The sequence below is a fragment of the Megalops cyprinoides genome, chromosome 22, assembly GCF_013368585.1.
Source record: "Megalops cyprinoides isolate fMegCyp1 chromosome 22, fMegCyp1.pri, whole genome shotgun sequence".
Lineage (NCBI taxonomy): Eukaryota > Metazoa > Chordata > Actinopteri > Elopiformes > Megalopidae > Megalops > Megalops cyprinoides.
In genome coordinates this window covers 9137334-9163972 of record NC_050604.1, presented here as the reverse complement: position 1 = coordinate 9163972, position 26639 = coordinate 9137334, and the positions used below count along the sequence as shown (strand labels likewise).

The 26639-nt window shown below is 45.0% G+C and overlaps 2 protein-coding genes across 2 annotated transcripts in view; one reads left to right on the top strand and one right to left on the bottom strand.

Moving 5' to 3' along the window:
* Nucleotides 1–12009, bottom strand: part of LOC118769618 (tetraspanin-5-like) — a 29853-nt gene extending 17844 nt beyond the window's left edge. Inside the window, exon 1 of the mRNA XM_036516819.1 lies at nucleotides 11508–12009. Coding sequence (XP_036372712.1) covers nucleotides 11508–11588 — 81 coding nt within the window. The 5' untranslated portion in view covers nucleotides 11589–12009. The remainder of the gene's footprint in view (nucleotides 1–11507) is intronic.
* Nucleotides 12010–22894: 10885 nt separating this feature from the next.
* On the top strand, nucleotides 22895–25968 carry ppp1r15a (protein phosphatase 1, regulatory subunit 15A). The gene is made up of 3 exons (XM_036516553.1): nucleotides 22895–23140; nucleotides 23809–24841; nucleotides 25684–25968. Exons 1-3 carry the CDS (start codon nucleotides 23136–23138, stop codon nucleotides 25888–25890), a joined length of 1245 nt encoding a protein of 414 aa, XP_036372446.1. The 5' UTR covers nucleotides 22895–23135; the 3' UTR covers nucleotides 25891–25968.
* Nucleotides 25969–26639: the final 671 nt, after the last annotated feature.

The following is a 26639-nucleotide window of genomic DNA, read 5'->3' as shown; positions in this document are numbered from 1 at the left end:
CGCAACTGCTGACGAATCAGCGCATTACCAGACGCAATTCCCTCGAAGATGGGGGAGGGCTTGTACTTTACAGGCCTTAGGAGTGCAGCCATTTAATCCTCCCTGTGAACACTGGCGTGAGGCCTGTTAAAGCCATTCCGTGTTTTCTGTCCAAACTGCCGCTTTCAGGTCAGTGAACGAATAAAAGGAGGAAAAGGCACAGACAGGTAGCACTCGAGCTGACCTGGAAATGCCTGTCCTGACAGACCGCATTTTAACTGCCTCTGCATAAGGCCTGCCATCTCTGAATTGATGCCTCACTTCATTTCAAACGCCACATCTGACGAACAAGCAGCTTCAGACAGCTTCTGACTGCACTGGTATAAAAACAACAGGCAAGAGACTTGTGAATTGTGAATTCTGAGCTGAGCTGTTTCTACTGTTGAGTAACCGCGAGCCTTTAGACCCATCTCATTTTCAGCAAGCCTCTCCTCCACTACCCCACAGTCGGGTGCACTTAAACATGAGAATACTAAGAGCATCATTCCCCAGCTGTAGGTGGGGTAGGGCTGAAAGCAAGTAGTTCCAGGTACAGTTGGCCACCTTGTACTACATGTAGTCTGGACCTGGAACACACCCAGCCACACAGTGACATTATTTGCTGCATGGGAAAAGTGAGGAGAACTTGTTTTTGTTTGAATCACACTTCAGATGCAGTAACCAGCTAGCTGCTAGCTAGCTATATGTGAACCAAAAGACCCAGGAACAAAACAATTTTGTTAATGTTACACACCAAGCAATAAAAAAGGATATTAAAATTTGCAATTTTTCCACCTCATTCAAGTGCCCAGTGGTTGCTAGTTGTTTGTGACTATGAGATAGGCAGTGTAGGAAAGGAGAATCCATCTGACATCCTTCCATAGCTACCTGTACCTCAAAGTAGGGAGTGTAACAAAACTCCCTAACAAGGCTACTGTAACAAGGCTTTTCTGACTGGCCTGTGTCTGCCGTCGACCTTCAGATCAGTCTGGCTAACAGAAACAGGCTACGACGAGCGTGCAGCAGAAATGTTGCACTCGCTCTGAAAGCGCGGCTCAGCATCTGGGAGGTTCCGTAATTGGCTTCTGTAGCCGTGAGGCATTAGAGAAATGCGCCGTTCCCATTCGCCGTCAGCCAGACCCCACTGGTGGCTGCTTTCTCCGAGGGGTAACCCCCCACCGAGGGAGTGTTCACACACGGTCTGAGCCTGTATTTGCACTGTAGAGGGAAGGCAGAGAGAGAGGGAGAATAGAGGGCAGGACAGCGCTGCCAACTCTTTGAAGCAGAAAGCCAACAGCTGCCCCACAAAAAGCTGCTTTCTGTAGACAGAAGACACAATGGGATGGCTCTGTGTGCTGCTCAGAGGGAAAGTGAGTTCATGTTCTGCTGGCTCCCTACATTTCTGGCCATTCTGCTATGATAAAAGCCTGTTAGTGCCGATATAATTAATTGAAGAGGAAAAAATTAACATCTTGTGACTCAGGAATATAAAAGTCAAATGGCTCTAGGTCTGGTGGAAACACTGGGGCAGGAGTTCAGGGCTGTGTCAAAACAAAACACAGACACACAAATACTTCCGCCTCTGTGTCTTATGATTGCTCACACCTCACAAACGCAGCTGCGGCCATCTTGAAGCTCCTAACAACGTGTTAAATCAGGTTACATTTCCATGTCACAGTTAATACTATTATTTTTGACAGGCATGGCACGGGCACCCTCTTAAGGGCCCCCTGAGCGGAGCCTGGCTGCTGCGCCCCACGCGCAGCTGTGTGCAACAGGCCGGGCGAGGACGCCGCGGGCATCTGGAGGGCCGGGATCGTTAGGCAGACCGGCCCGCAGGGTGGCCCGCTCGCACCAGCTGGCCGCTTCCCACAGCTCAGCGTGGAGCCCGGGGGCATCAATAACGCCAACTGCCATCCAGTGCTTTTCACATCACATCAAAACACGTGGCCTCCTTATCGGCCAGCTCTCCTTTCCAAGGCCAACGCGCGCTTACCGCCGTGCCGTCAGCTCTATAGCACGGGGGGAATGGTAATTTCTTTGGAGAGATATGAGAAGATCGCCCCTGGATCTGATACTCACATCTGTCTCCTCAGATTAGCCTCTCCTTCCAGCTGCTATGACACTGGAGGGGAAGGGCAAGTAATCATCTCAGTGACTCACTGCAGCGAGAGTCACTTCCTCCTTTAGAGGAGGCGACGCGGATTCACACCTAAAACAGAATGTTCCCACAACACTGCCGTAAGGAGAAAAATCACACACCATATACCCATTACGCCATACACCCATTACATCATACACCCATTACAATATCAGAACGACAGAATTAGAACGTGGTCAGAACAGCGCAGATGTCACAGTCAGAATGGTGACATCACCACGATTATGACACGATTAGTTGTCCAGCTATTGGTTTGGGCACCTTACTATGACGTCACAATCAGGAAAAAAAAAAACAATGGAACAAAAAGAAAAAGAGACAGAATGAGTGAAACATGGCAATGGAGCCATTCAGGCCTGAATTAAAATAGCTTTCCTGTTTGTCTCCCCCTCAGTCCAAGAAACATTCCTACACCACTGGCATGGTATACACAAACAGGGCTGATAAATCCATTACACCACTCCATCATCCTTGTGATATTGGGAAGTGACTCCGCACAGAGATGTTTTTCCTGTCCCTTGCTCAGCCATGATAACCCTGCAGTAGTGGTTATCTGCCTACTTGAGCTTTATCTAGCCCGCTGCCTTTTTGGGCTGAAGGCATTGAGTAATTGCTTCCGAGCCTGCTTTGCCTGTATCAACACTGACAAACATGGCTAACAATGACAAATGTGTTTTTTGTGGCCATTGGGTTCCAGGGAACATCCTACATAAAGAGCCAAAGTTTATCAGCCAGTGTTTCTATTTTAGTTGGCCTCTAGCACGTCACGATATTCATGTGAAGCCTGGCTGTATGGACACACCTGGCCAGGACTGTCACACCCAGAAGGTGTATCAGTTTCTCTACTGCACCTAAAGCTACCATGCCCTGCTATTAATATTGTACATATTTCCCAGGGAGACTACAGTTACAAGACAAGTCACATGTATACCACCCCTCCCAAATTATCCCACACCAAGCCTCGGTGAGAAAAAAAAAAAAAAACAACTCACAGAGAATCAAATCAGGCCTAAAACACAGACTCAGCAACGTGGGGTGCTGAACTCTCATTAGCATCTCTGCAAAGCATAGGACAGCTCAGAACATACCACTGACAGCCTTGTTTACTGAAAGTGTCTCAGGCCTGCACTGTACTGCATTTGCATATGACTGCTATCCATGGACCACAGACTATAGACATGAATGTTGGCTACTGCCCTTTTGTCCCTTATGTAAGGAGAAATGCTTCCTGCCAAAGGACTACATGACTGAGCATGGGAAATATTCACTGCTTTTTGTGCATACATTATCTCAGTTCAGAGCGCGGTTGACACCAGGCCGCTACCAAGCCTGACGCTGGTGGCTACAGGCCTTACTAGGCTAGGCCGCTGACCTCCTCTGACCCCTAACCTTTGACCTTTATACAGGAGCAAGCCTGTGCTCCCAATGTCTGTTCAGTGTCAGTGGTACTTCCTTACTTGTTCTCTCTGCTGTTATTGCGGAAAGAATACTTAGCCCACAGTCAAATCGGTCACAGACGCTTCCCATGAAAACATGAGCTGACTCCGGAGTGCTTCCCTGCATTATCTCTGGAACTGTGCCAATTTGGTACGACCCGCTGCGCAGGCCGAGTTCACATATAGCCAAATTAGCAAATCGACAAACTACGCAGACATCCGGAGACCCCCTGGCAGGGAGGCCCGCAAAAGCACACAGGCGCAAACCCAAACTCCAGGCCCCTCTAAGGTTCAGAGGCAGGAGAGAAGAATGGCCCATTCACACCGGCCCGGGAGGTGCAAGCAAGCACTGTGACAAACACCACACGCCTACAGAGGAAGCAGGAGTCTGTAATGAGGAAAACATTCGCGTACAAAGAAGCCCTGTGGCCACTGCTGTTTCACAGCATATCCTGTGAAGCGAAACCCAAGAGCAGACACCTTCCAGCTATGACAGAACACTACTAACAGGCTAGGCATAGGGTATGTTCAAAGCCATGGGAAAGTGTGACTTCACAAGTTCCATACTGGGTGGAGTTACTATGTGCTGTCAATCACTTGACTTGATTAGGCCAATAAAATACTGCACTCATTTTGCGGATTGAGAAGTTGCACTACTGTACTGCTCTTGAGTGAAGTTTCATACCAGTGTGATCATCCCTGGCACAGACATCACTGGACTCCACTTGTTCCCAGTCAACAAACTGTATCACGTTCCCATCACGTTGCTGTAACGTTGTGGCAAGGTTACCCAAATTACTGCTCACACCCCGGCAACGTGAGGAAAGCGTTATGGGACAGACGATCTCCAGTTAACAAATAACCAGAGCAAAATAGGCCTTTATTGTTGGTTTAGAGTTCCCTCGCTGTCCACAATGTGACACATGAAAACCAGCCGGGATTCCATCTCACAAAGGCCTTTGCAATGAACATAGTGTGCCATTACACCAGGCCTGACACTGACAGACAGCTCCTTTTGTTCTATAAAATGAATCCGGACTTAAATGATATTATAACAAAGAGCTGCCCCAGAGCCATCTCTGAATTCACTTTGGGGGCCTCTATCACAGATTGCCGCCCCCATAAATATTGCATGGTGGTATTACGGAACACGGGGGTATGAATTAATCTGTTTCCATAGCGACCCCTCCACATTCGTCCCCGGAGGGAGCCCGGCAGGCCGCAGTCCACCGACCGATAGCGGCGGATGCCACAGAAACGTGGCCGGATTGGCGTCGTTCGGGGGAGGAACGGAGAGGGACAGACATTCCTGACGGAGGACATACAGGCCCTCCGGGAGAGTTCACGTAGAGAGAGATAGAGAGAGAGAGAGAGAGAGAGAGACAGAGAGAGAGAGACTGCTTTTCCAGAACAGAGCAGACAGCAATGGAATGTGTATGATTTCAGCCACGCATCTCCATGTATTCATGCCAACAGTAATGTCTCGGGAGATCATGGTCGTTTCTCTCCTGAGTCAACGGAGAACATATAACTGAAATATTATAAAAATAAAACAAATAATTTCTGCAACAAAACAAAAAAACAACCTAAATAAATTTTGAGCAACAGCACCAATAGTCCTTGAAATTGTTCTGTGCACAGACATTATTATGAGCATTCTTATACAGTGTGAAGTTTCAAATGAACACACAGTATTTCTAGTTATCTGTATGAGCAAGTCACTGCATAGTACTAAGGCAAAATAAAAGCCACTGTTGCAGATTGCTTCCTTTTTTAGATGTGGCGCCAAACTCATTTAGGAGAGCACTTTCATCTGCAAGAGTTTAAGATGATAATCTGAGTCTGAAATAGCATCCAGGGAGGATGTATGATTTATGAAGCCAGGCAGGCCAGACAAATCAAACCCGAACGCTGGATCTGTCTTAAAAGGCGAGCACAACAGCGTAATCCACATCGACGTCCTTCTCTGTAAGAAGATTAAACGGGCTTCTCTCTTGATTTCTGGCTTGGTTTTTTCCAGCTCTCTCCGTGCCCTGGTTGAGTCATTCTGGCCACCGCTCCTCTGGCCTGCTGCACCTCAGCTCTCTGCTCTCTGAAGCTCAGCGCTTCCTGGCCCAGTGGGTGGGAGACTCAAAGTCCTGCCTCCAAATGCACATCAAGAACAGCACTAAAGGAGAAGTGATCGATTCGGGTTGTCCCGGCGCAAACGTCTCTGGTGCAAATTGTCTTAAACATCGCAGCGGTATTCTTGAGAGAATATGACTCAACGAAATAAACGTTAGCCAAACAGAAGGGTTAGCGCACAGCTTTCGGTTATGCTTAAGTTACATGAAACATAACCCTGGGTTTGAATTCGCAGAGAGTGTTGATGTAGAGAATGCTGAGGACAGCACCAGCTGTATGCCCCTGCTGAGCTCATTTGCGATTTGGCTGAAGCTCGGTGAACCTGGGCTTGGTTAGCGCAGTACTTGGATGGGACACTGGACAGATGCTGGAAAATAGAGCCAAAGGACCAACAGGGGGCACCCCTCCCCCTTGTTGAAATGGATGCCAAAGAGCAATGACGGGGACACTGAGGGCCTGCCTACACTAACAGATAATACATATCTGGAAAAATAGGCACCAAAGTTCAGTCATGAGCAGGAAGTCACTGTTGAAAGTAGGTTAAAGCAGACAGATTTTGGAGGCTTTCCCAGCTGGGCCAGGCTTGGCACAGCTCTGCCAGTGGAGGGGGTACCAGAGTTCCCAGGGAGAGTGGGGAACTTGTGAGAACTCCAGCTCAGAGTAACCTACAACAGTAGTGGAGTGCACACCTGGGCAGACTCCCCCAGAGAGAGCTTCCTGTGGCATCCTGAGCAAACACAGATCCCTATTCTGAAATGACATTGATACGCAGTGAAGCTGGTCTACACAGTGAGGAGAGCAAAGGGCAAGGGTTCCACAGACACCCCAGTAATAGTCTCTCCTTACAACAATCTGGCCCACCGTGGTCCGCAGCACTCAGCCACCTGCAACGGCACATGGAACTTAATTAAGCAGTGAACTAGGTAGAGTAGGACCATGGGCCTTGGTTGCCGAGGTTCTCACCTCATACAGTCTCGCATGGTGCAAAATGTGACCTCCCACACTCGAGAGGTCATCCCACTCCCCTAGCTGGCATGGCAAACCCTGAAATGGTGCGTTCTTTCGGTCGACCGCTTCTAAGGCCCCGTCGCTGCTCTCGCAGCAGTTCTGAGGCTGCTGAAAGCAGGCCGCCGCCGTCAGCTGCTGCAGCTGTGCTGAAACAGCACAGTCAGGTTTTCCCCTTCCTTGCAGTTTCAATGATCAAACCGCTGCGAATGAAAACAACCGCCGTCTCATTCCCAGGGAAAAGCACGCTACTTCAAAGGACCCGGCTACACATACAACACTCTCACAGTGCCTCTGCAATGCTGAACAAACACCGAAGGGCCAGGAGCTTGTTTGTCTCCTGGTTTGTGTCAATTTGAAGAGAAAAATGCTATACAGGAAAAGCAATACCCAAACGTTCGCAATTTAGGGAAAGAAACGGGCGAAATGATACGTCCCCAGTTCCACCCTCTATAAACACGTTGTGCGCTGAGATAGGGATTATCAACACGGCCACAGCTGTGGGATCGCACCCTGTGAGGTCACAAGAGGCGCGTCATGTCATTAACATGGCGTTTGTTCTGATTGGACACAGCAGTAAAACCTCACGGCGTGTAAGTGTGGAACACAGTGAAAGGAACTATGGGTCAGAAGCTGTTGCCCCTGCAGCACGTGGCCCTGACCTCCATAACCACAGATGAATTATTCAGCCACGCTTATCTTGGCCCTATTTATAACTCTCACTTCGTAAAGACTTTATGAGGATTTTTTTAGGCCTCTTCCAGGTTAAGTCTCTACTTCCCAAGTGTCTTCAAGAGCCGAATCAGTGAACCATACAACCTAAGAAATACATGCAATTATATATTAAAACTAAAATTTATGTATATACAGTGCACTTAATTATGTACGAATCAAGCAGTATGCTAAGAAAAATCATTTTGAGTTCACTAGCACCATGTAGGTCCAATACTCTATCAAGTACAACGACATGTCATAAGTAAAAGAAAGGCTTTTGAATGCTGTGAATCTCAATAACTAAAGTACCTAGCACATGAAAAATTTTCAGTTGTACTGTTTAGCTAAGCACCTGGATGAGAAAAACATTGCTCCGAAATAGATGCGCAAGCAATAAGACGCATCTGCTTCTAAGCAAGATGGGGACAGGGCAGACAGCAAGAATTCTGCAGACAGGCACACTGTAGTCTGGCAATGACTGCTCCTACTTGTGACTAGAAATAATAGCATTCCTGCTCTGGATAGCTCTGCTCCAGAACGGATCGCAATGAGAAACCCACACTGCATTGTGTTGATTTGAGTGGGGCTTCAAAGCTAGGATAAAGGGCTTCCCGCTTTGTGGCACTTCAGCTTATCAAGCCCTCTTCACCGATACAATCTCCTTCCTTCCTAGTTACAGTAAGCAGGTGTCATGTCTCATGTGACTTGAACATTTTTCTGTTTGTCTTTAAGGTACTCAAGCTGTAGTGGTCAGAACAGTGGAGACATTGGCAATTTTCCATCACAAACTGAAGACCCATCTCCTCAAGCCTGCACAAACCTACCCAAGCATGATCTTTCGTTCCCCTTATATGTAATTATATATGTGGAAGCGTATGACAGTGTTTGTGTAATCATATATATTCATACATGTATGTCATATATAGGTGTGTACATATAGGTTTACTTCAAGGTGTTAGCATTGTGGGCATACAGTCCTGCTGTAGTGTAATTTGCCTTGCACTTGCATGTAGATCTACACACGCACTTATGAACACAGCACTTTGTATGACACTGACTTTTGTTCGCATGTGGTTAGTGCTGTCCTGTTTGTATAAATCTCATACCTCGTAGTAACGTTTTCAATCCTTAATGCAATTCAAACACAGTTGTGAAGTGGGTGGGTGAACACAGGTGAAAATGTCTGGTCTCTCCCTCTGTCAGCCTCCCCAGTTTCACACAGGAAGATGCGATGAAGAGCAACCCATCAGATCAATACTTGGAGAAAAAAAAGCACTGAGTTTCAGAGAAGCAAGGCGCTGTGAAGGAAGAAAAGCAGAAGAGATCAAAAATGCAGAGAGGAAAGTACACCGCTGCTCCGCAACATGACAAAAAGGGACTTTTGATGGAGCAGCAGGACAACACAGAGCTCACTGTATTCAATGCTCTGTCAATAGAGAATAAAAGAGGAAGGAACAAGTGTGCACTATGGCTGATCCTGGCATCTCATCTTCTGCTAGCATGACTGTGACGTCATGGTGCCGAATGCACTCAGACCTCGAACGCAGCCTCTGGTGTCTGAAAAGGCCCTCCAAGAATGGCAAGCAATAAGGATTTATGGTTGTTAAGGACAGGAAAGTGTGAGCACAAGCACCTGTTGTATCTGTATACTGAAAGGAATTTTACTGATTATATTAACACTGCTGTTTCATAGGGTGTTCTGTGATGTTTTGTCAGGTTGCATCTGTGGAAAATGTAGACCTACAAAGACAACTACCAGCAAAGACTCAATGCATTAAATTCTAGGAAAGTACTGAAGACAGCCTCCAAAGTGTCTCCAAATGGCCCCTGCTTCACCAAACTGCTGGATGACCTCAGACGTATTATTGACACGCCAAGGACACAACAAAAACCAAGACAGTGTCCCACAGTATGTAACACACTGGCTTTAGCCCCAGTCAAATGACAGATTAACTGCTGACAACATGCTTCAGGTGTGCCTTCAGCAGACAAAGCGTGGCCAAGTCCTTTGACAGAGGGGTAGATGGGAGGTGAAGTCCAGATCTACAGCTGTAGCTTAGAACTCACAGAGCAACCTCTGCCTGCGGACTCCCTCTCCCATCAGCACTGCAGTGAAATCCTCCCTGACAGCCTGCCCGCTGAACTCAGCCCAGACAGAATTGAAGTCTCAGACATGCAGAGAGGGGTTTTTGTTTGTGTTTTTTTAAACCTGTCTTTGACCGTTCGTGCTGTTTTTGTTTTTTTTCTTCAGCCTCTCAGTCATAGTCCCTCTCAGTCACAGCCGGTGGTATGCAGACACCCGCACACAGCCCCCCGGGGAAAGATTACATCACCGTTTTTGGCATACAGGGGAGGTGGGGGTGCTTGTACCCGCTCTCCCTCACAATGGCTGTCCCACACGCAAAGCTGACAGCGACTCCATCCCCGGCAGTGAGCTGCCTGAGGGGAGCAAGGGGTTTGGGGGGTGTGCGGAGGAGGAGAGCAATAGCAAACGGATGAATTACCCTAAATTCTCATGTAATTTCTGGAATGCCTACAGGAGCAGAAGCTGATCCTTATTTTGTCCATTATTGTTTCTGTGATTCCTCAGAGAGAATAAATCCCCCTCTCCTTCCCCGACCCAAAGGCCCTGTCAGTAAGAATGGGACATCAGAGCAACATTCCTCCCACACACTGATACAGCGCCAGCATCAAACCCCCACAACCATGTCCACTAAATTTAGTCCTGATGAAAAAATGCCATTTGTGCTTACGTACTGTAGGATTTGGCCAGTTCACTGAAGGCCCCAACTGTAAATTGGTTTAAGTTTTTTTTTTTTTTGCAAAGAGAATACTTTGTTGAATTAAGGGAAATGCACACAATGAAACGGCAAAGGTTCTCTGACTACTTTCAATGGTCAGGCTGTGCCATATTGTTGATGTCATTTCTGTTCCCGATCACGTTGCTGATTCTGTCCAAACAATTTTCCCAAAGCATACAGAAAAAAAAGCCATTGTGTTGAGTCACAGATACCTCCTCTGTTGATGTGTACTGTACAATGTCAAGTTAATAATGGACTACATTTACATAACAGAAGCAAGAGATTTGATATTGGATAGACACTGAAGCCTTATTTGGCGTAATTACCAAAATATCGGATTACATTAGCATTGTGTAAAGTATGTGTCTATTGACTTGCAACCGTATACTGTTGGTGTACGTAAATGAATTGTTTTGAGGGGTTGACGGTGAAATATTTAAATTTAATGCCATAGGATTCCTGAACACAGGGAAATTTTTATATCACACAACCACTTCAGCATGCACATGAAAGGCTTCGTTTAATTTCTGTTGTCAGCACAAATAACAGCAACATTTTACACTATAGGTGCACGTGCTCCAAATTAGCGCAGCCTGTTATTAACGCCGTGCAATGAAAAGATAAAATACATAATGTCACACAATGCTCCTTCGCGGTGATGTCATGGTAAAGTGTTTGCCCTGATCTACAGCCCGCTCGAACGTCCCCAGCACAGTTAGCGCAAAATAAATGCACAGTAGCCTAATTTAGAGACGCCACTGCGATGTCACTCTTAAGCACAACAATTACACAGTTATAGGCTGTGTCAAAATGGAATTGGTAGCAACGACACCGACAACGACAAATAAAGCGGATTATCGCAGCCTCTTCTGGGGCGCGTATTGAAATAATGACAGACTACACACAGTACACCAAAGGGGTTTACGGGCAACATAACCTGAATAGCCTGACATAAATAGCGAAACCAACAACGCTAGACGGCAGAGGAAGTTGGGAATTTACCCGTGCAGCCAACATATATACAGAATAGGGAAATCCAAAATCCAACGATCAGTCGTCATTATCCCTCCTTTTCAGTTTTAAAGCGCAGCGATCATTCATTCGGAATTGATAGGCTAAATAACGGAGGAAAACAAAGAGGAAAACTCGTGTGATGGGGCCTATAGCAAACATAGCACCTTTTAAAACAGATTAAAGCAACACAATTAGGACAGCGAGACGGGGAAAACACACATGAAATGCACTTACCCAAAATATTATATTGAAACCGAATATAAAATATTTGATGCAGCAACTGACTTCATGAGCCTTGTAATGTTTTCCTGACATGCTCGATTTTCATGAACATACGTTTCCCTCCGATACAAAACGCAGCTATTGAGTCATATAAAATAAGTAAGGCAGGTTCAGAGATCCGACGGTTCCTCGACTGGACGGCGGTCCAGCGACGTGTTAAAATCGCTCCAACCGTACTACTCGCGTCTGAATAAAAGAAACACCATTCTCGACGCGGGCACGGTCTCAGAAGAGCTGCCGTTCGAGGAGCGACGAAAAGACAGTTTCTCTGAAAGAGGAGCGCCCTGGTGCTTTACTGTGTACTGCGGTTTAGAATAACGGAGTCTAATCCCAGGGATGTCACAGATGAGTCCGGTTCATGTGTCCCCTGACATGGCTGTTCAGTGACAGACTCGGCCGGCCACCAATGGGATCTGTGACGGCAGCGTTCTGGGATGGACTTCCCCCACGATTATTATTTAGCGTTTCGATTGAATTGGAGTGCAGGCGGTAAAGAGCCAATGCTTATTGCATCTTTCTGGTCGCTGTCTAGTAGGCTGTTTCGTGTGCAAATTATCGGGTTGGCATGCCCACAGTTGGGAGTTCATTGTAAACTATTAGCGCGCACGTCAAATCAGTCGTCGCATCTAGCAAAATGTGATTCATTAATAGTGAATAAACTGCGAGTTTGTGGCACATTTATAAATGTAAAAGTATGAATCACTTTATATGTAAATCTAAAAGAGCAGTAGACCTACGTTGAGTGCATTGCAGTGTTCAAGCTGGTCCTGATACGTTATCTAAACGAGTTATTACTGAGTGCATTAGGCTATTTGTGTGAATAGGGTATCGTTGCAAAAGAATATTGCGTCGAAATGTAGGCTACATCGCTGTTAAATCTCTAAAGTGCGAGCTGTATGTTGGGAAATATAAAACGGAAATATTCAAAAGCTGAATGAGAATCACAGTGAGCACCCTCATTATCAGAGGATATAAATTACTGTCTTGAAATAAATGCATTTTCAAGGCGAGTAGTATAACTTACATTTTCACATATTATCGCTTCATAGAGATGGGTGCTACTGCTTACTGAAAATGTGTTGTGCTCCAGGGTAGAGCAGCAGCACCTGTCCCAGAATTTGTACCTGCATCCTCTGGGTAGCATGATTTTTTTTATTTGGGGGGTGCGCGCAGTGGATTAAAGGTAGGAATCCGTTTCTTCAAACAAGATTTCAAAATGGATACCAACTGAGCAAAAGCTGACATGGGACAAAGTCCATTCTGACCCATGACCTCGTATTAATTACTTACGGCCATTAAATGACTGAAAGATGAAGCAGTGCTCCAGGTTTACAGCTCTGCCTGCATTATGAAACCTTTAAATCACATCTACGAAGGAGAGGGGAAGCAGGGTACTGATGACCGCTAGAGGGCAGCAGAGTCTGGCAACGATATTAATGTATAGGCAGACATCAGGAGACAATCATTGCCTAAAAATCCCATAAAATAGAACACGTTTTTTGGGTTTATCTGCTTATGCATATCTGCGGCACATAGGCCGAGTATTAGCTACATCCTTAGATCCTCCGTTGCAGCTTGTGGTGGCTGGGGTTTTATCCATGATGTCATCAAATCTCTTGTCTGATTGAATAAGCATCAATGCTCACGGCTGATAGCCCCATCCGTAAGAATTTAAGTAGCCCATAAGGCATACCAGTTTTACCACATATGATATTATAGACGATGCACACGAGACAGTTAGAGATGACAGCAATCCACAAATCCGAACCAATCCTCTCTATAGTCACCAAATCAATACCTTAAGTAGGACAAAAAAACTTAAAAAAAAATTATTGTGTTTCTATAGCAAAGGCAACCCAGTTGGTTATTAGCGGGTGATTTTTCTCTCCACTGCGCAGAACACTGGTGCTCAGAATTTTCCCTCAGAAGACACATATGATATTTATATTTATTACCTCTTTACAAGAGAATAAATAGAGACTAATACATTAATATGTTGTATACACATGTAGTTAAGTGCCTGTAAGTACATAGCCTTGCAAGTGTCCATTGCATAAACAGCAGTGATTGTGGTTAAGAGGCTGGATGCAACGTACAGGCCAAAATTCCAGGTAGGGCACTGATATTGTTCCCTTCAATTCGACAAATATCCCAAATTACTTGAGAAAATATCCAGCTGAACAAAATGTATAATATACAGTGTGTACGTTGCCCTGGAAAAGAGTGTTAGCCGAGCAAATAAATAATATACTGTAATGTTATGAGAATTTTGTGGAAACATGACTAGAATAACATGGGCTTACAAGGAGATGTGAGGTACAAATTGTGGAGAGAACTTCGTGCAGTATGGATGCAGTGCATTGTGGGATCGCTGTCTCTGCCCCTTCTGTTCTCCCTGCAGTCCAAACAGAGAGGGCAGGGGCTGCCCTACGTGTGAATTGCAGTGCTTTGATGTGACAGGATTAGTGCTAATCAGCGTGACAGTGTGGCACACCGACACGCACACACACACACACAATGAGCGTCTGCTTTTCATGCTAGCTCTGGGAGCATTAGATCACACTATCCACAGACCTCCCACCCTTCATTCAAAGACGAGACAACCAGCTTTCCTGTTAATCTGCCTACTAAACAGAATCATGGAAACTCTGTGAATGCAGCATCTATCACCACATGATTCACCACGGCAATTATCGTGTTTATCCTAACTTATCATGAAGTCACTCGGCAGACGATCTTATCGAGCCTAGCTCTCAGTACAAATAATATTGATTTCAGTAACAAAATAAAATGTTAAAACCACTAACTGTTGATACTGCTTCAATAATAAAACATTTCTCTTTCATACAACCTAACAGCCATGTTACATGCAAGCCAAAATAGTGTAGTAGCTACCACACTGCAGCTGTAGTAAGGTAAAACAGTGTAAGTACAAGAGTTATAAAGATATGAGGGGAGAAGGCTGCATCATGTGAGGGCATGCAGAAAATGATGTTAGACCAGATAAATTCTGGAGGACCAACAGAAACTCTCATTTCATTCAGTCTTCAGCCACAGCACTGGCGCTGTTTGATCTTTGACTTCCCACAGTGAATGAGGCCGTTGTGTATTCAGGCTAACAGAACTCTGATGCCCTCCTCTTGAAGAACTAGTTCACATCAAGCCGGTAATTCAAGGCTAATGGAATCCCGACAATCTGCTAGTTCGTCAGGACAAAATGGCCTTTTTAGCATCTTTCGGGACGGACGTATCACATCTACCTGCACAGTCATGCCTGGTTCATTTACATTACATTTATTCATTTAGCAGACGCTTTTATCCAAAGCGACGTACATAGATTACAGTTCTTTACAATGTTATCCATTTATACAGCTGGATATTTACTGAGGCAATTGTGGGTTAAGTACCTTGCCCAAGGGTACAGCAGCAGCATCCCAGCGGGGATCGAACCGGCAACCTTTCGGTTACGAGTCTTGCTCCTTAACCACTATGCTACACTGCCGCCGGTTCAGCCACCGAGTCTGCATGAGAGCAACAAAAGGAGCACTCAGAAAGAGGACTCATTTTTGAAATGAGCTTGTGGTTGCTTCCTTTCATTTCTGAATAGCAGCCAAAGACAGAAATAATTAGCACTAATTTGTCCTTCAATCGCTAGCCCTACTCTGTTCAAATTATTTAGCAGTAGAGTTCTGTTTTGTGCTCTGCGTCTATTCTATTCTGCTTCCCAGAACTGCAACCCCCCCCCCAAATGGCTCAGGGATGCCAGGCAATTTCTCAGGATTCCACATTCACAATCTGGTCAGCAGAGTCCTCATACACCCCTGTCAGCTCCCATTCTCTCCCAGCTACCCCTGCACATTGACCAGACAGGTCCCCACCAGAGTCCTGTCAGGATGTGAGCTGTACTTTAGACCCAGTGACCGTAGCGGTGCGGTTAGTTCCGGGCAGAACTGTGTGTCCGCAGTGGGTGCGTTCACACGCTGCTCCCCTGGAGCGCTGCAGGGCTCAGTGCGGCCTATGGCTCGGATTGCGCTGTGCCGCTCTGTGGATCACGCCATCTGGCAAAGTGAACACAGAGGTGCACTCTGGAGCTGGCTCACACTTCGACAGGAAGTACGTCCCTTCGAGTTCGCCGTGGGACCATCTGCAGTTACGGTGATGACAACAACCGGAAACAGGAAGTAAACAAGGACTGTGTGCGCATTTGCTTTGGGTTCTGTGCTGCTGTATTCAGTTATAAAAGGAGCCGATGGCCACGACGCTCAGAGGGGGGTGAAATGCTAACCAGTGGAAGTGTCGCCAGGCCTTAACATTAGGCTTTTAGGTTAAACAGGGAGTATTTTTTGTCATTCTGTACTGCTGTGGTGCAAAATGAGAAAAAAGAATCAGTTAAAGTGACTCAAGGACACAAAATGAATTATTTTGAATTGATTTGGAGGCTAAAATACACATTTAGCCTAACAGAACAAGGTGGTGAATATGAAAAAAAAATACAATTTTATTTCTGAAGTATCTGTAACATCCTCACACATAGTGTCACATAGTTTATCACTTTCAGGGAATTCCAAATCAAAGACTGGTGCCTAGTTGTTTAAAAAGGAAACTAATCAAAGGGATTAAAAATGTCTAATTGAGGTTAAATGTGTATTGGCTCAGAATAAGTATGCTTGAATACACACACATGTCAGTGGGTATGATGTAATACTAATTAGACTAAATCTCCTTGGTCTAATTCATTTTTAAGAAAACTGTCACCCTAATTGCCTATTGCTCCATCTAAATGAAATCACCATATCTGCTAAATCAAAGACTGTAAGATACAGGAGTTTACAATCAAGGGATCATAATAGGCTTAATTAAAGTTGAATGTTTATTGGGACTGAATAACTATTTTGGATGTCTAAATGATCTTCCCATGCATGCCACTCATATTGAAGATACATGTAGCTTCAATGTAGCTTCAAAAATTTACTGTCATATATAGATATATCACACTGTGTATGTATTGTTTGATCACTACCAAAATTGTTTTTTCAGAATAAGAAGAGAGTGAATTTTTATTCATAGATACTACATTTTGTTCACTGATACTGTTATTTCAATTTCATTATAGTTGTCTTAATTATTGAGGGTAAAGGTGTCACAATGTCTTGGCCTGTAGTCAAGTGAATACAGGTTAAATCACTCCTATCCCAGCAGTGGGTTTAATAGATGTTTAACGCTATGTTAATTGCGCCAATACACACGAACAGACAGCACAATAAACATTGTCCTAGCCCCAATAAAGAAATTTACATCAAAGGCAGGCTCTCGGAGAAGGACTATTGATCTGACAAGGGGGCTGAGTTAAGCACGTGCTTTATCATAATTAAAATCTTGAAGGCGTTTGGCAGGGGGAGACTCCCCACAGTCATCGGTCGAGATAAAGATGCTCCGCTGCCCCGAAAAAAGACAGTGAGTCTTTCAGTGAGTTACGGTTGGAGCATCGATAGCGTTATCTTGCTATTACTCAGAAAAGGGTATCAACAATGTTTCTGTTACCTGTAACTTTACTTTTGGTGAGCGCCATACCGAGAGAAATTCACGGATGGAGCCTTCGAAGCCGCTATCTTGGAAGCAAACTGGGGGAGATGCAAAGGAAAGCCGGGTCTTTCGCAGTGCCGGCCAGGGATCTCCAAACCAGCGGCAGCACTGAGCATCTGAGGAAAGCTATGGAAGAGCTTGTGAACCACACTCAGCCTGCCGACAGCAGAACTGTCCGCAGCGGTAGACCCGCCTCGGCGAGAAAGTTTAGCGCTGCGATTCACCCAGCTGATGACCCTGCCCTCGGCGGACTGAGACCAACGCCTCTCGCCGATGGCGGCCCCACCTACAGCCCTCCGCTGAAAAATGCCAAGAAGTTCTGGAATCACTTCATGTTCAGGAGAAGATCCGACTTCCAGTCCATCATACCCATCAGAAACAACGAAGTGCACCAGGAAAAGTGCCGCGCGCTTCCCTTTTTACAGGTAAGAACAAACCATCAATCTGAATTATGTGCAGCAGTATAAAATAACGTATATTCTACTTATTATAATGAAATCTCGAAATAATTTTTTTCATTTAAAGTCCATTTAAAGTCCATTTAAAGCTCATTTAAGTCCAATATGCTAAAGTCGTGTTAAATTACGCCTATTAAGTATTCGCCAACGCTGTCCCCTGTTTCAGAGCGTGGCTCACGAAGGCTGCGAGACGCTGGTGCTGAAGAACCACCTGTGCTTCGGGAGGTGCAGCTCCGTGCACGCTCCCAGCGGCGAGGACGGCCGCTACGCGCTCTGCTCCTACTGCACGCCCGTCAAGTTCGCACGCAAGGCCGTCCAGCTGAAATGCGCCGGCGACACGCAGGTCACCAAAGTCGTGACGATGGTGGAGGACTGCCAGTGCGAGGTGCAGCGGGGAAGGCACTCGCACCATCACAACGGACCGGTGCTCATCGACCCCAGCCTGTTCGGCAACCAGGCTTAAGGGGAAACAGTGTAACGTTAATAGCCCCAGAACGTTAATGGACACAGAAGAGAGATCATTCGTAATTTCCTGTAAAAATTACGTTGCCATCAGTGTTGCCTCGGATTCTGTACTGGGGCAATATAACCCATCTTTATTTTTAATAGACTTACTGACAAGCCACTATTGCAATTTGATACAGGATTGTTTGGCTTCTGGCTACCCAAGAGTGATCTTATATGCGCAAATGGCCTGAAATGACAATGCCTAAAACTGCACAAAACTGATCTTTCAGTCACTCAAGCCTACAAATGTTTATTTTTTAACCTCATTGACTGTAAAGTTAGATTTAGTAATAAAATGTTTGCTAAATTAAATGTGATTCACTTTTTTTCTTTGACGTAGTTGACTTGAGTACAATACCAATCAACAGTTTTGGAACACTTTTCTTTCTTTATTCTTACCATTTTATGAAGTGATTTGGAGATACTGGGGCCCCAGGTAGTGTCGGCACACCAGTATTAACATCACTCATTCAGGGTCCAGGGTTTGGCCTCTTCAGTGTCTGCACGTTTGTGGACAGTTTGTTTTACTGCCTCACAATTCACTGTGATTATTAAGCCTCCATAATGCATAGTGCAGGTGTGCACCTAACACCAGACTCATTTTGATCCTGTATAAATGTTGTGTTGCTTTAATATACAGTTATAGCATAAGCTATAAGAATTGTAGAGGCATGATTTTCATATCATCCCCCAAAAGCTTTTGATCAAGAAATGACGGACTGGTTTCAAAGATAGGGATTAAGCCTAGACATAGACTAAGAAGTTCCTCTCCCTGAAAATCTCCATTAATAGAAATGTCTCAGTCTGCAACTAGGCTTAATCCTTGTCTGTGAAACCAGCCCCAAAAGTCTTATTTTAAGGCTCACCTGAGTTAACCCCGCTCACACTCCCTTTTGGCACATTCAGACAAAATGTTGGGCCTGTGTTATCAGTTGGCTTGTTCCCCAGGCTCAGCTTGACAGAGCTCATTGCGCCAACCCTGCGTTGCCCACTGGCTTCATTTGGGACCGATACATCATTTCTGTTTTACTACCGCGAGGAAATGGTGTAAAAAGCCAAACAAATGGGAACACTCCACATGACTCCGCTGGGAGGGAGACACCCCACGCAAGCGCACACCAAACAGATGGCGAGGGCGGCTTTGATCCCCGGAGGAGTGACAAATTCCAACCGGACAGATGACCCGGCCACACCGGACTACACCACTTACCTGATCTAAAACTGCAGTGGTACTCCTGCAATGAATTCTACAGCTGTGACTGGCCAAGTGGAAATACCTACTGCAATTATACCACTGAGACAGCAACAGAAATGAGGCAAACGACAAAAAGATAATAATAATGAGAAATGTGGTTTAGTCACATTACATTTGTAGTAAAAAGCATTTTCCCCTCCAAAGTAGACTGAGGATAGACCATATACTGTTACATTGCATTGTGTTTTCTTAGCAGACACTCTTATCCAGAGTGACCTACATAGCTGAAATTTTTTAACTTGAAGACTTATACTTAAATGCTTGAAATTCGTTTCTTAGACAAATGTAAATTGTGAAGTTGATGCCCATGTATGAATTTCTTTACAAAAATTAAAAAAAAATACTCTTGGCTACTTTGAAGAATCTAAAATATAAAATAGTTTCGATTTGTTTAACATTTTTACTTCATACTGTTTACTTCAAACTTCATATAATACTTCATATATACTTCAATCACTTCATAATTTTATTTGTGTTATTTCACAGATGCCTTTACTATTGTTCTAAAATGTGGAAAATTGTAAAAATAAAAAAAAAACCCTTCTACGAGTAGGTCAATTGACTGGTACTGTATGTGTTTATAATTAACTGCAAAATATTTTATTGATAGAGTTGCTTAGATGGCCCACACTAATTTGTTCCATAGCAGACTTGTTGCAACAAACATTGAGCTGTTTTAGAGGTTAGAACAAGCATCTTCACACAGCTAGCGGTGAATTGATGTTTATGTCAGAACACTGAAGAAGATGTGGCAGTCATATGTTTGTGTGCTTGTTGATAATGTGAAGTACGATAGAGAAGCACTAGCTAGAGGAACACTGTGCATATTCATTGGCAAGGCTGACAGTCATCAATTACTTTTATAAATAATATGCAGCAAGATCAAAAAGAGAGTACCTGGATTAACTGACTGGGAATTTAACATAATTTAAAATGTCTGCATCGTGTAAGTCCACTATCAGCATCAATAAAAAAGTGAATTACCTTTAAGCATGATTTTTTTAAGTCACAGTTCAACAAGACATCGCACATACTTTGAGTGCAAGGCATCCATCTGGTGGTAAAATTAAGAACTGCTATGAACTGTATAGCAAATGATTATTACTGTAATCACCAGTTCAGTGGTAAACACCCAAGATTCCAATTGTTACCTGGCCAAACTGGTTGTGGGAGCACATGAACTTCCAGTAATAAGTGAGTATCCCACTGCCAGGTTAAAAAGGTCTCACCAAGTTTCACCAATAACTCAGCCTGTATGACCTTCTTCAGGAATTTAGTGCTGTTCCTACTGGAGGTAATTGAATATCTACATTTAGGTAAACAATTATGGATGCTAACAAATGTGGAGTTCTGCCCATCTCCAGTAAAACTCTAGGACTGTGGAATCCCTTCACCTCAACCTAACCCAAAACCAAAACATTGTGATGAATGCAATGTAAAAACACATTCTATAACACGCACCTGTGGCTTTCACTTTCATGTTGTAGCGATGAAATAGTCTCACAGTAATTTCCAGTTAACCTCATCCCTGAGCCGAAATAGTTTCACAGTGGTTTCCAGGCAAATGATTATTACTTTAATTGCCAGTTCAGTGGTAAACACCCAAGATTCCAATTGCTACCTGGCCAAACTGGTTGTGGGAGCACATGACCTTCCAGTAATAAGTGAGTATCCCACTGCCAGGTTAAAAAGGTCTCACCACGTTTCACCAATAACTCAGCCTGTATGACCTTCTTCAGGAATTCAGTGCTGTTCCCACTGGAGGTAATTGAATATCTACATTTAGGTAAACAATTATGGATGTTTAACAAATGTGGAGTTCCACCCATCTCCAGTAAAACTCTAGGACTGTGGAATCCCTTCACCTCAGCCTAACCCAAAACCAAAAGATGAATGCAATGCAATGAATGCAATGTAAAAACACAATCTATAACACGCACCTGTGACTTTCACCTTCATGTTGTAGCGATGAAATAGTCTCACAGTAATTTCCATTTAACCTCATCCCTGAACTGAAACAGTTTCACAGTGGTTTCCAAAAAAATGTCACACTGTGCATAAAACAGATATCCCCTCACTGTGCGCTTGCAATGTGAATTTATGCCTTCTGGGAAAATGCTTTTATGACTGAATCAGTTCAGTTCAAGTTTGCAGACTGAACATTATAAGAGCCTTTTAAAGCAGGCCTGCTCAAATGATAGCCACTGCGTGTGGGACTGAGGCCGTATTCATTTCCATCAACGCCAGACACACATTTCCCACTCAAATGAGTGGCCTCATTACTGGGCGTGTAAGTCAGAGGGAAACCAGAGGGAGGTTATAGTGAGAAACGTGAGAAAAGTACGAACAATGTGTAACTTTCTCTAACAAGGAGGTGCCCTTTATTTGACTCCTTATAATGGTTACTGCTGGTAACTGTTGGTATAATGGCATTGTTGTTTTTAGTACCATTTCAAAAAAACAACAACTCAGAAGAGCAACATTTTGACTGACCCTTTTGATATATACTGCAACTTGACACATAGTCACACCCAAGCACTTTATCAGATTGTCATGGTGCAGTCTGCAAACTGGTCAGAGACTTTGCCTTTGGCCTTCCCAGAGATTTAAACTCTTCTATGCGTCGTCCTATCTCTGTGGAAAACCTTATCTTTATGAAATGTCCTGGTTAGTCACATGTACAAAGTGCAAGCAAAACACTTGCAAAAATGCTTGCCCAAGAGAGACCTGCCATTAAAATTTTTGATATGAAAATGAAGCCAATTTACCAAATGATCTGGGCTACATTACCTCACACAAACCGAGCAATCATTATTTCAAAGTGGATTTAGTCAACTGTTATAAATTGTACACTATAATTACACTGATAGATATATAATAACCTATTGTTAACTGAGCATTATTTTGATATGGTATGAATTCAGTTCCTAAACCACTTACATTTACAGTATGCTACACAATTAAGTCATTCCACGGGGTTTATTGTTCCTTCATTCTTAATAATGTAACTACAGATCACCAAGTGAACGCTAAGTGAAACTACGAAGCTCAAATTCATGATTCATGCTCAAATTCATGGGACAGCCAACCTCGTGATACCGAACACAAATACAAATGCATGAAACGTCTAAATACTCCTGGCAGTTCTCTTTTTAATTAAATTTTCATGACGGCCATCTCTTAAAAGGGTGATCACTACCACCTTAGGCTTTATCACGTGATCATGTCGATCAGCCATACACTAACGGTGTTTCCGTAAGATCACATAACGAAAGAAAAATTAAAAAGAAATGTTTATTTCGGTTCCACAGCGTTTGAGCACTGGTGTTTCCCGTCGGTTGACGGCACCCCACCCCGAGTTAGGAATGACGTAAGGCACGTACACCCAGTCTGTGACGTCCGGGAAAACATTCCCGAAACGAGAAGAAAAGTCAATGCCATATTTGGATTGGTGGGTTGGGTCGCGCCCCGCCCACCTGGGGATTGACGTATGAGAAAGATAAAAGCAAGACGTGCGCAGTCGGATCGCCATTTTAAACTTGAACAACACAACAGGAACAATGAACTAGTATCGGTTGCTCTTACTCGACGATCATGTATTTTAGGGATCTAAACACACAGAGGCCGCAGAAAATGGATTATTCGTTCATTTCTGAAAACACACCGATTTGTCTTCTGAAAACGTTGACGTTTGTTGCTGAGAAGCAGGTGCATTTGAATCGAAGAGCGCCTAATCTTCGCTGGAGTGATTTCCAGGCTACTGGCTGAGACTTTGAAATGCGGTAAGACGAGCTGTTTGTACCTTTTCTTTACCCCCCCCCCCCCCTGTACGGTAAACACCTGGTTAGAGATAAATTGTTTTAAAAGTAGCCAGCTGATTATCCATATTAATGATCGGTAGCTATATGGCTAGCTTATTGTAACGTGAGCGATATTGGAAAGAAACGGGGGAGTGTACCCGCCGTGTTGTAACGTCAATGATATTGTCATTCTGGCTGGCTTGGTAACGTTAAACATTAACTAAAATTCTAAAATTCCTCAGCTTGCATAACTACTTTGCTACGTAATTTCCTCATTCTCCATCATTTAACTGGTTGAACCTCAACGTGTATTTTTTATAGCATGTAACGTTCACATGTTAGCCGTCTTACTGACCGCCCATTTTATCATTTTCCCACGAAGCCGTCATGGTAGAGATCTCAGTATCTGATTAACAAGTAAAGGGCATGTCATTTATTTTGGGGGTGTGTTTAGCGACAGTGGCGTATTGTGGGATGTCCTGTTTTTAAATTTTAAAACGGATTCAGGAAGTTTACTGATTTTGTCATTTGAATGATGGTTTTCATTTTTTTTATTTGATTTTTGAATAGTTTTATATGCATGTTTTGGGTAAAAATATGGATTCGGGTAGTTCAAGTTTCTGATTAGAATGTGTTTTTTTCCTCATCAGGATGAACGTGGCAAACATGGCCCCGGGTTCCACATCTCACAGTCCCTTCCCGTGCCCCCTGTCCTACGGACTGCCGAGTGTTATCCTGTCCGAAAGTTTGGTGCCTTTTCCGTCACACCGAATGATGCGGAGTCTCCTTCCCGCCAAGATGCCGGAAGCGGAGACGAGACGAGCGGAGGGACTGCCCGTGTTCCGGATTCTGTGCGAGGCCCTGCGATACCTGCGGGAGACCCTTTCCAAAATCCTGGACCGCTGCGGGGCTGTCATGGAGGCCATCCAGTTTGCCGTGTCCCCTGCCCTGGCCCTGGACGTGCTGGCGGAGATGGGCCTGGGAGAGGAGTCTATGTGGGAGTCGGCAGAGGAGAGGAGGGGGCCCACAGGCCAGGGGTGGATGTGGGCCCCGGAGGTGAAAATGCTGGAGGAGGAAGACCTTTGGGCCCCGGATGTTAAGACTCTGGAGGAGGAAGAGCTGTTGGCTCCAGATGTGGATGTGTCGGAAGAGGAGGAGCTTTCAGTGAAAGGGGAGTGCGAGTGTCTGGAAGACGGGGGCGAGCTCGACCTTGCGGAATGGCTGGAGTGGGATTCTGGCTCGGAGCTTTCCGAGGACGAGGGCGACGACCCGTACAGTGACTGCGACAGCCCCTCGGACGCCATACTTGAGCTCCCCCTCGGGCTTTTTGACAAGAGCCCCATTTCCCACCCCACGCTGCCCAGTCACACCCTGACATCTGAGGGGGAGCAGGAAGACGACAGCGAGTCGGACTGGTCCGAGGAGGAGGAGGAGGATGACGACGAAGACTGGGACGGGGTCTCCGAGGCGAACTCCGAGCTCTGGGAATCCTTCCTCCGTCGCGACGACCCGTACAACCCTTTTGGGTTCTCCTTTCCCGCCGGAAAGACGGAAAAGTCCCGCGAGACCACAGAGAGCTGCACAGCAAGACCCCTGCACATCACTGATGGAGGGAAGGCCGCAGAGAGCAAGACGGAGAAGGAGAGGAGCTGCCCTCCACAGGCTGAGAAGAAAAACAAAAAGGTAAAGAGGGGGAGGGGCTATTCAACACTGTTTATTAATGGTGTCACCTTGCTTGTCCCCTTTACTCCTCATTTGCATCATCCAGACACCTCAGCTCTCGCAATAGTGCTGCAATAACCGTTTCCCGGTGATGCGTGTGACTCTAGTGACTGCTCGTGCTGAGGGACACAGTTGCTGGGATGAGTCAGTGGGTGTGCTGTAACTCCGAGAAATATGTTGCCTTTTATCAGCCCATATGGCCACAGTAGAGATGAGCCGCTGCTGCAAGGCTGATGTAAGAAGGAAAGCCGCCGGTCGATAGCCCAGAGCCGAGAGATCCATATGCGATCTCTCCGGGGTTTAACGGAGATTATGTCACCGCTGCTTAAACCTCCCCAGGCCTAGTGCAGTTTCGTGGAGTTTCAACCCCTGGTGCACTGGCGAGATCAGTCCAGTAGATTTCGCTTGATTTGTAAATGTTTTTTTTTTTTTTTTTCCAGAAAGATGGCCAGTTCAATTAACTGTTGATTGAATCAGTTTTATCAGTCAGTCCACAGACTGTAAACAAATTGGTATCCACCCTGTAGTCATATTTCATGTCATGGTGACTGTGTCCTTGTGTAATGTTTGCTGTGTGACCAGAGGTGTGTCAGAGAAGGGTGTTTTTTTTTTTTTTTTTTTTTTTTTCCTCTTGATTAGATCTTGAGATCAGATGTCCTTGGCATCCTGTTGCATCCCCCCGCAAACATGGACGCCACGGCTCAGATCTTTCACATAATTGACACTGCAACCCCACTTAACTTCCTTGAAAATATTAAGGTCTTGAATCACTAATGGTTTTTTCTTTGCTGTTCTTGTTCCAGGTGAGGTTCAGTGACAACGTGCAGCTGCGCCCCCTGGTGGCGTGGGCGTTTGCCAGCCGGGCCGCGCGGGACGGGTCCTGCTGGCAGGAGATGGCCAGAGACCGGGACCGCTTCAGGAGGCGGGTTCAGGCAGCCAGCGACATCATCACCCCCTGTTTGCTGCCGCAGCACAGAGCCAGAGTGTGGGAGAAGCTCCAGCTACTGTAAACGCTTTAGCCTAGCTCTGCTGAGCACACAGCCATGCTAAATGCTTTTCTTGGAAGGTGTATAAGATTTTTATCTTTATTTTTTTTTATCTTTTTGTTAAGTGTTGTCAGTGTGAACTGGGTTTCACACTTTTGTAGCGCTTGTGTGTAATGTATCTTCTGTTAATGACACTTGTGTGTGAAATAAAATATTTGTCTCGACTTAAAAGTGTATTTTTGGTTTCTTTTGTAAATGTCGTTGTTAAAGCCATGATTCAGTCTCAGATTCACTGCACTGCAGGAATACCCCTGGTGTTGAAGTGTTCCTTCAATGACCAGAAGGGGGTGTCACGGTCAGACCAAGTCATGACCAAGCTCTGTGCCCAGTGCTGTGACAGTCAGTTTTGTATGATGTGTATCATACACACACATGCTCAGTATAGCAATTTCTTACACACTCAGAAGCACAGGGAAAGAAGGAGAATCAAGGAAATGGGTCCGTCATAACAATAAGGCATCATTCTGCATAATGCTTTTGAGTTTTTTTTTTTTTTCCCAAAATAAATTGATACGCATGGAATACTTGCACACCATGCATATTTCCTGTTAACACTGAGTCCCCAGCCAAGCAGTGAGCTGAGAAGACACATTTTTAGTTCTCTGTGCCCCATTTGACTTGGAGCAGATTTGCGTCGAGCGTGCGCAATGCCGTCTCGCATAGCTTCCCAGCTTCTCCGCTAAACTGAGAACTGGCAGTTACCCGCACGTGCT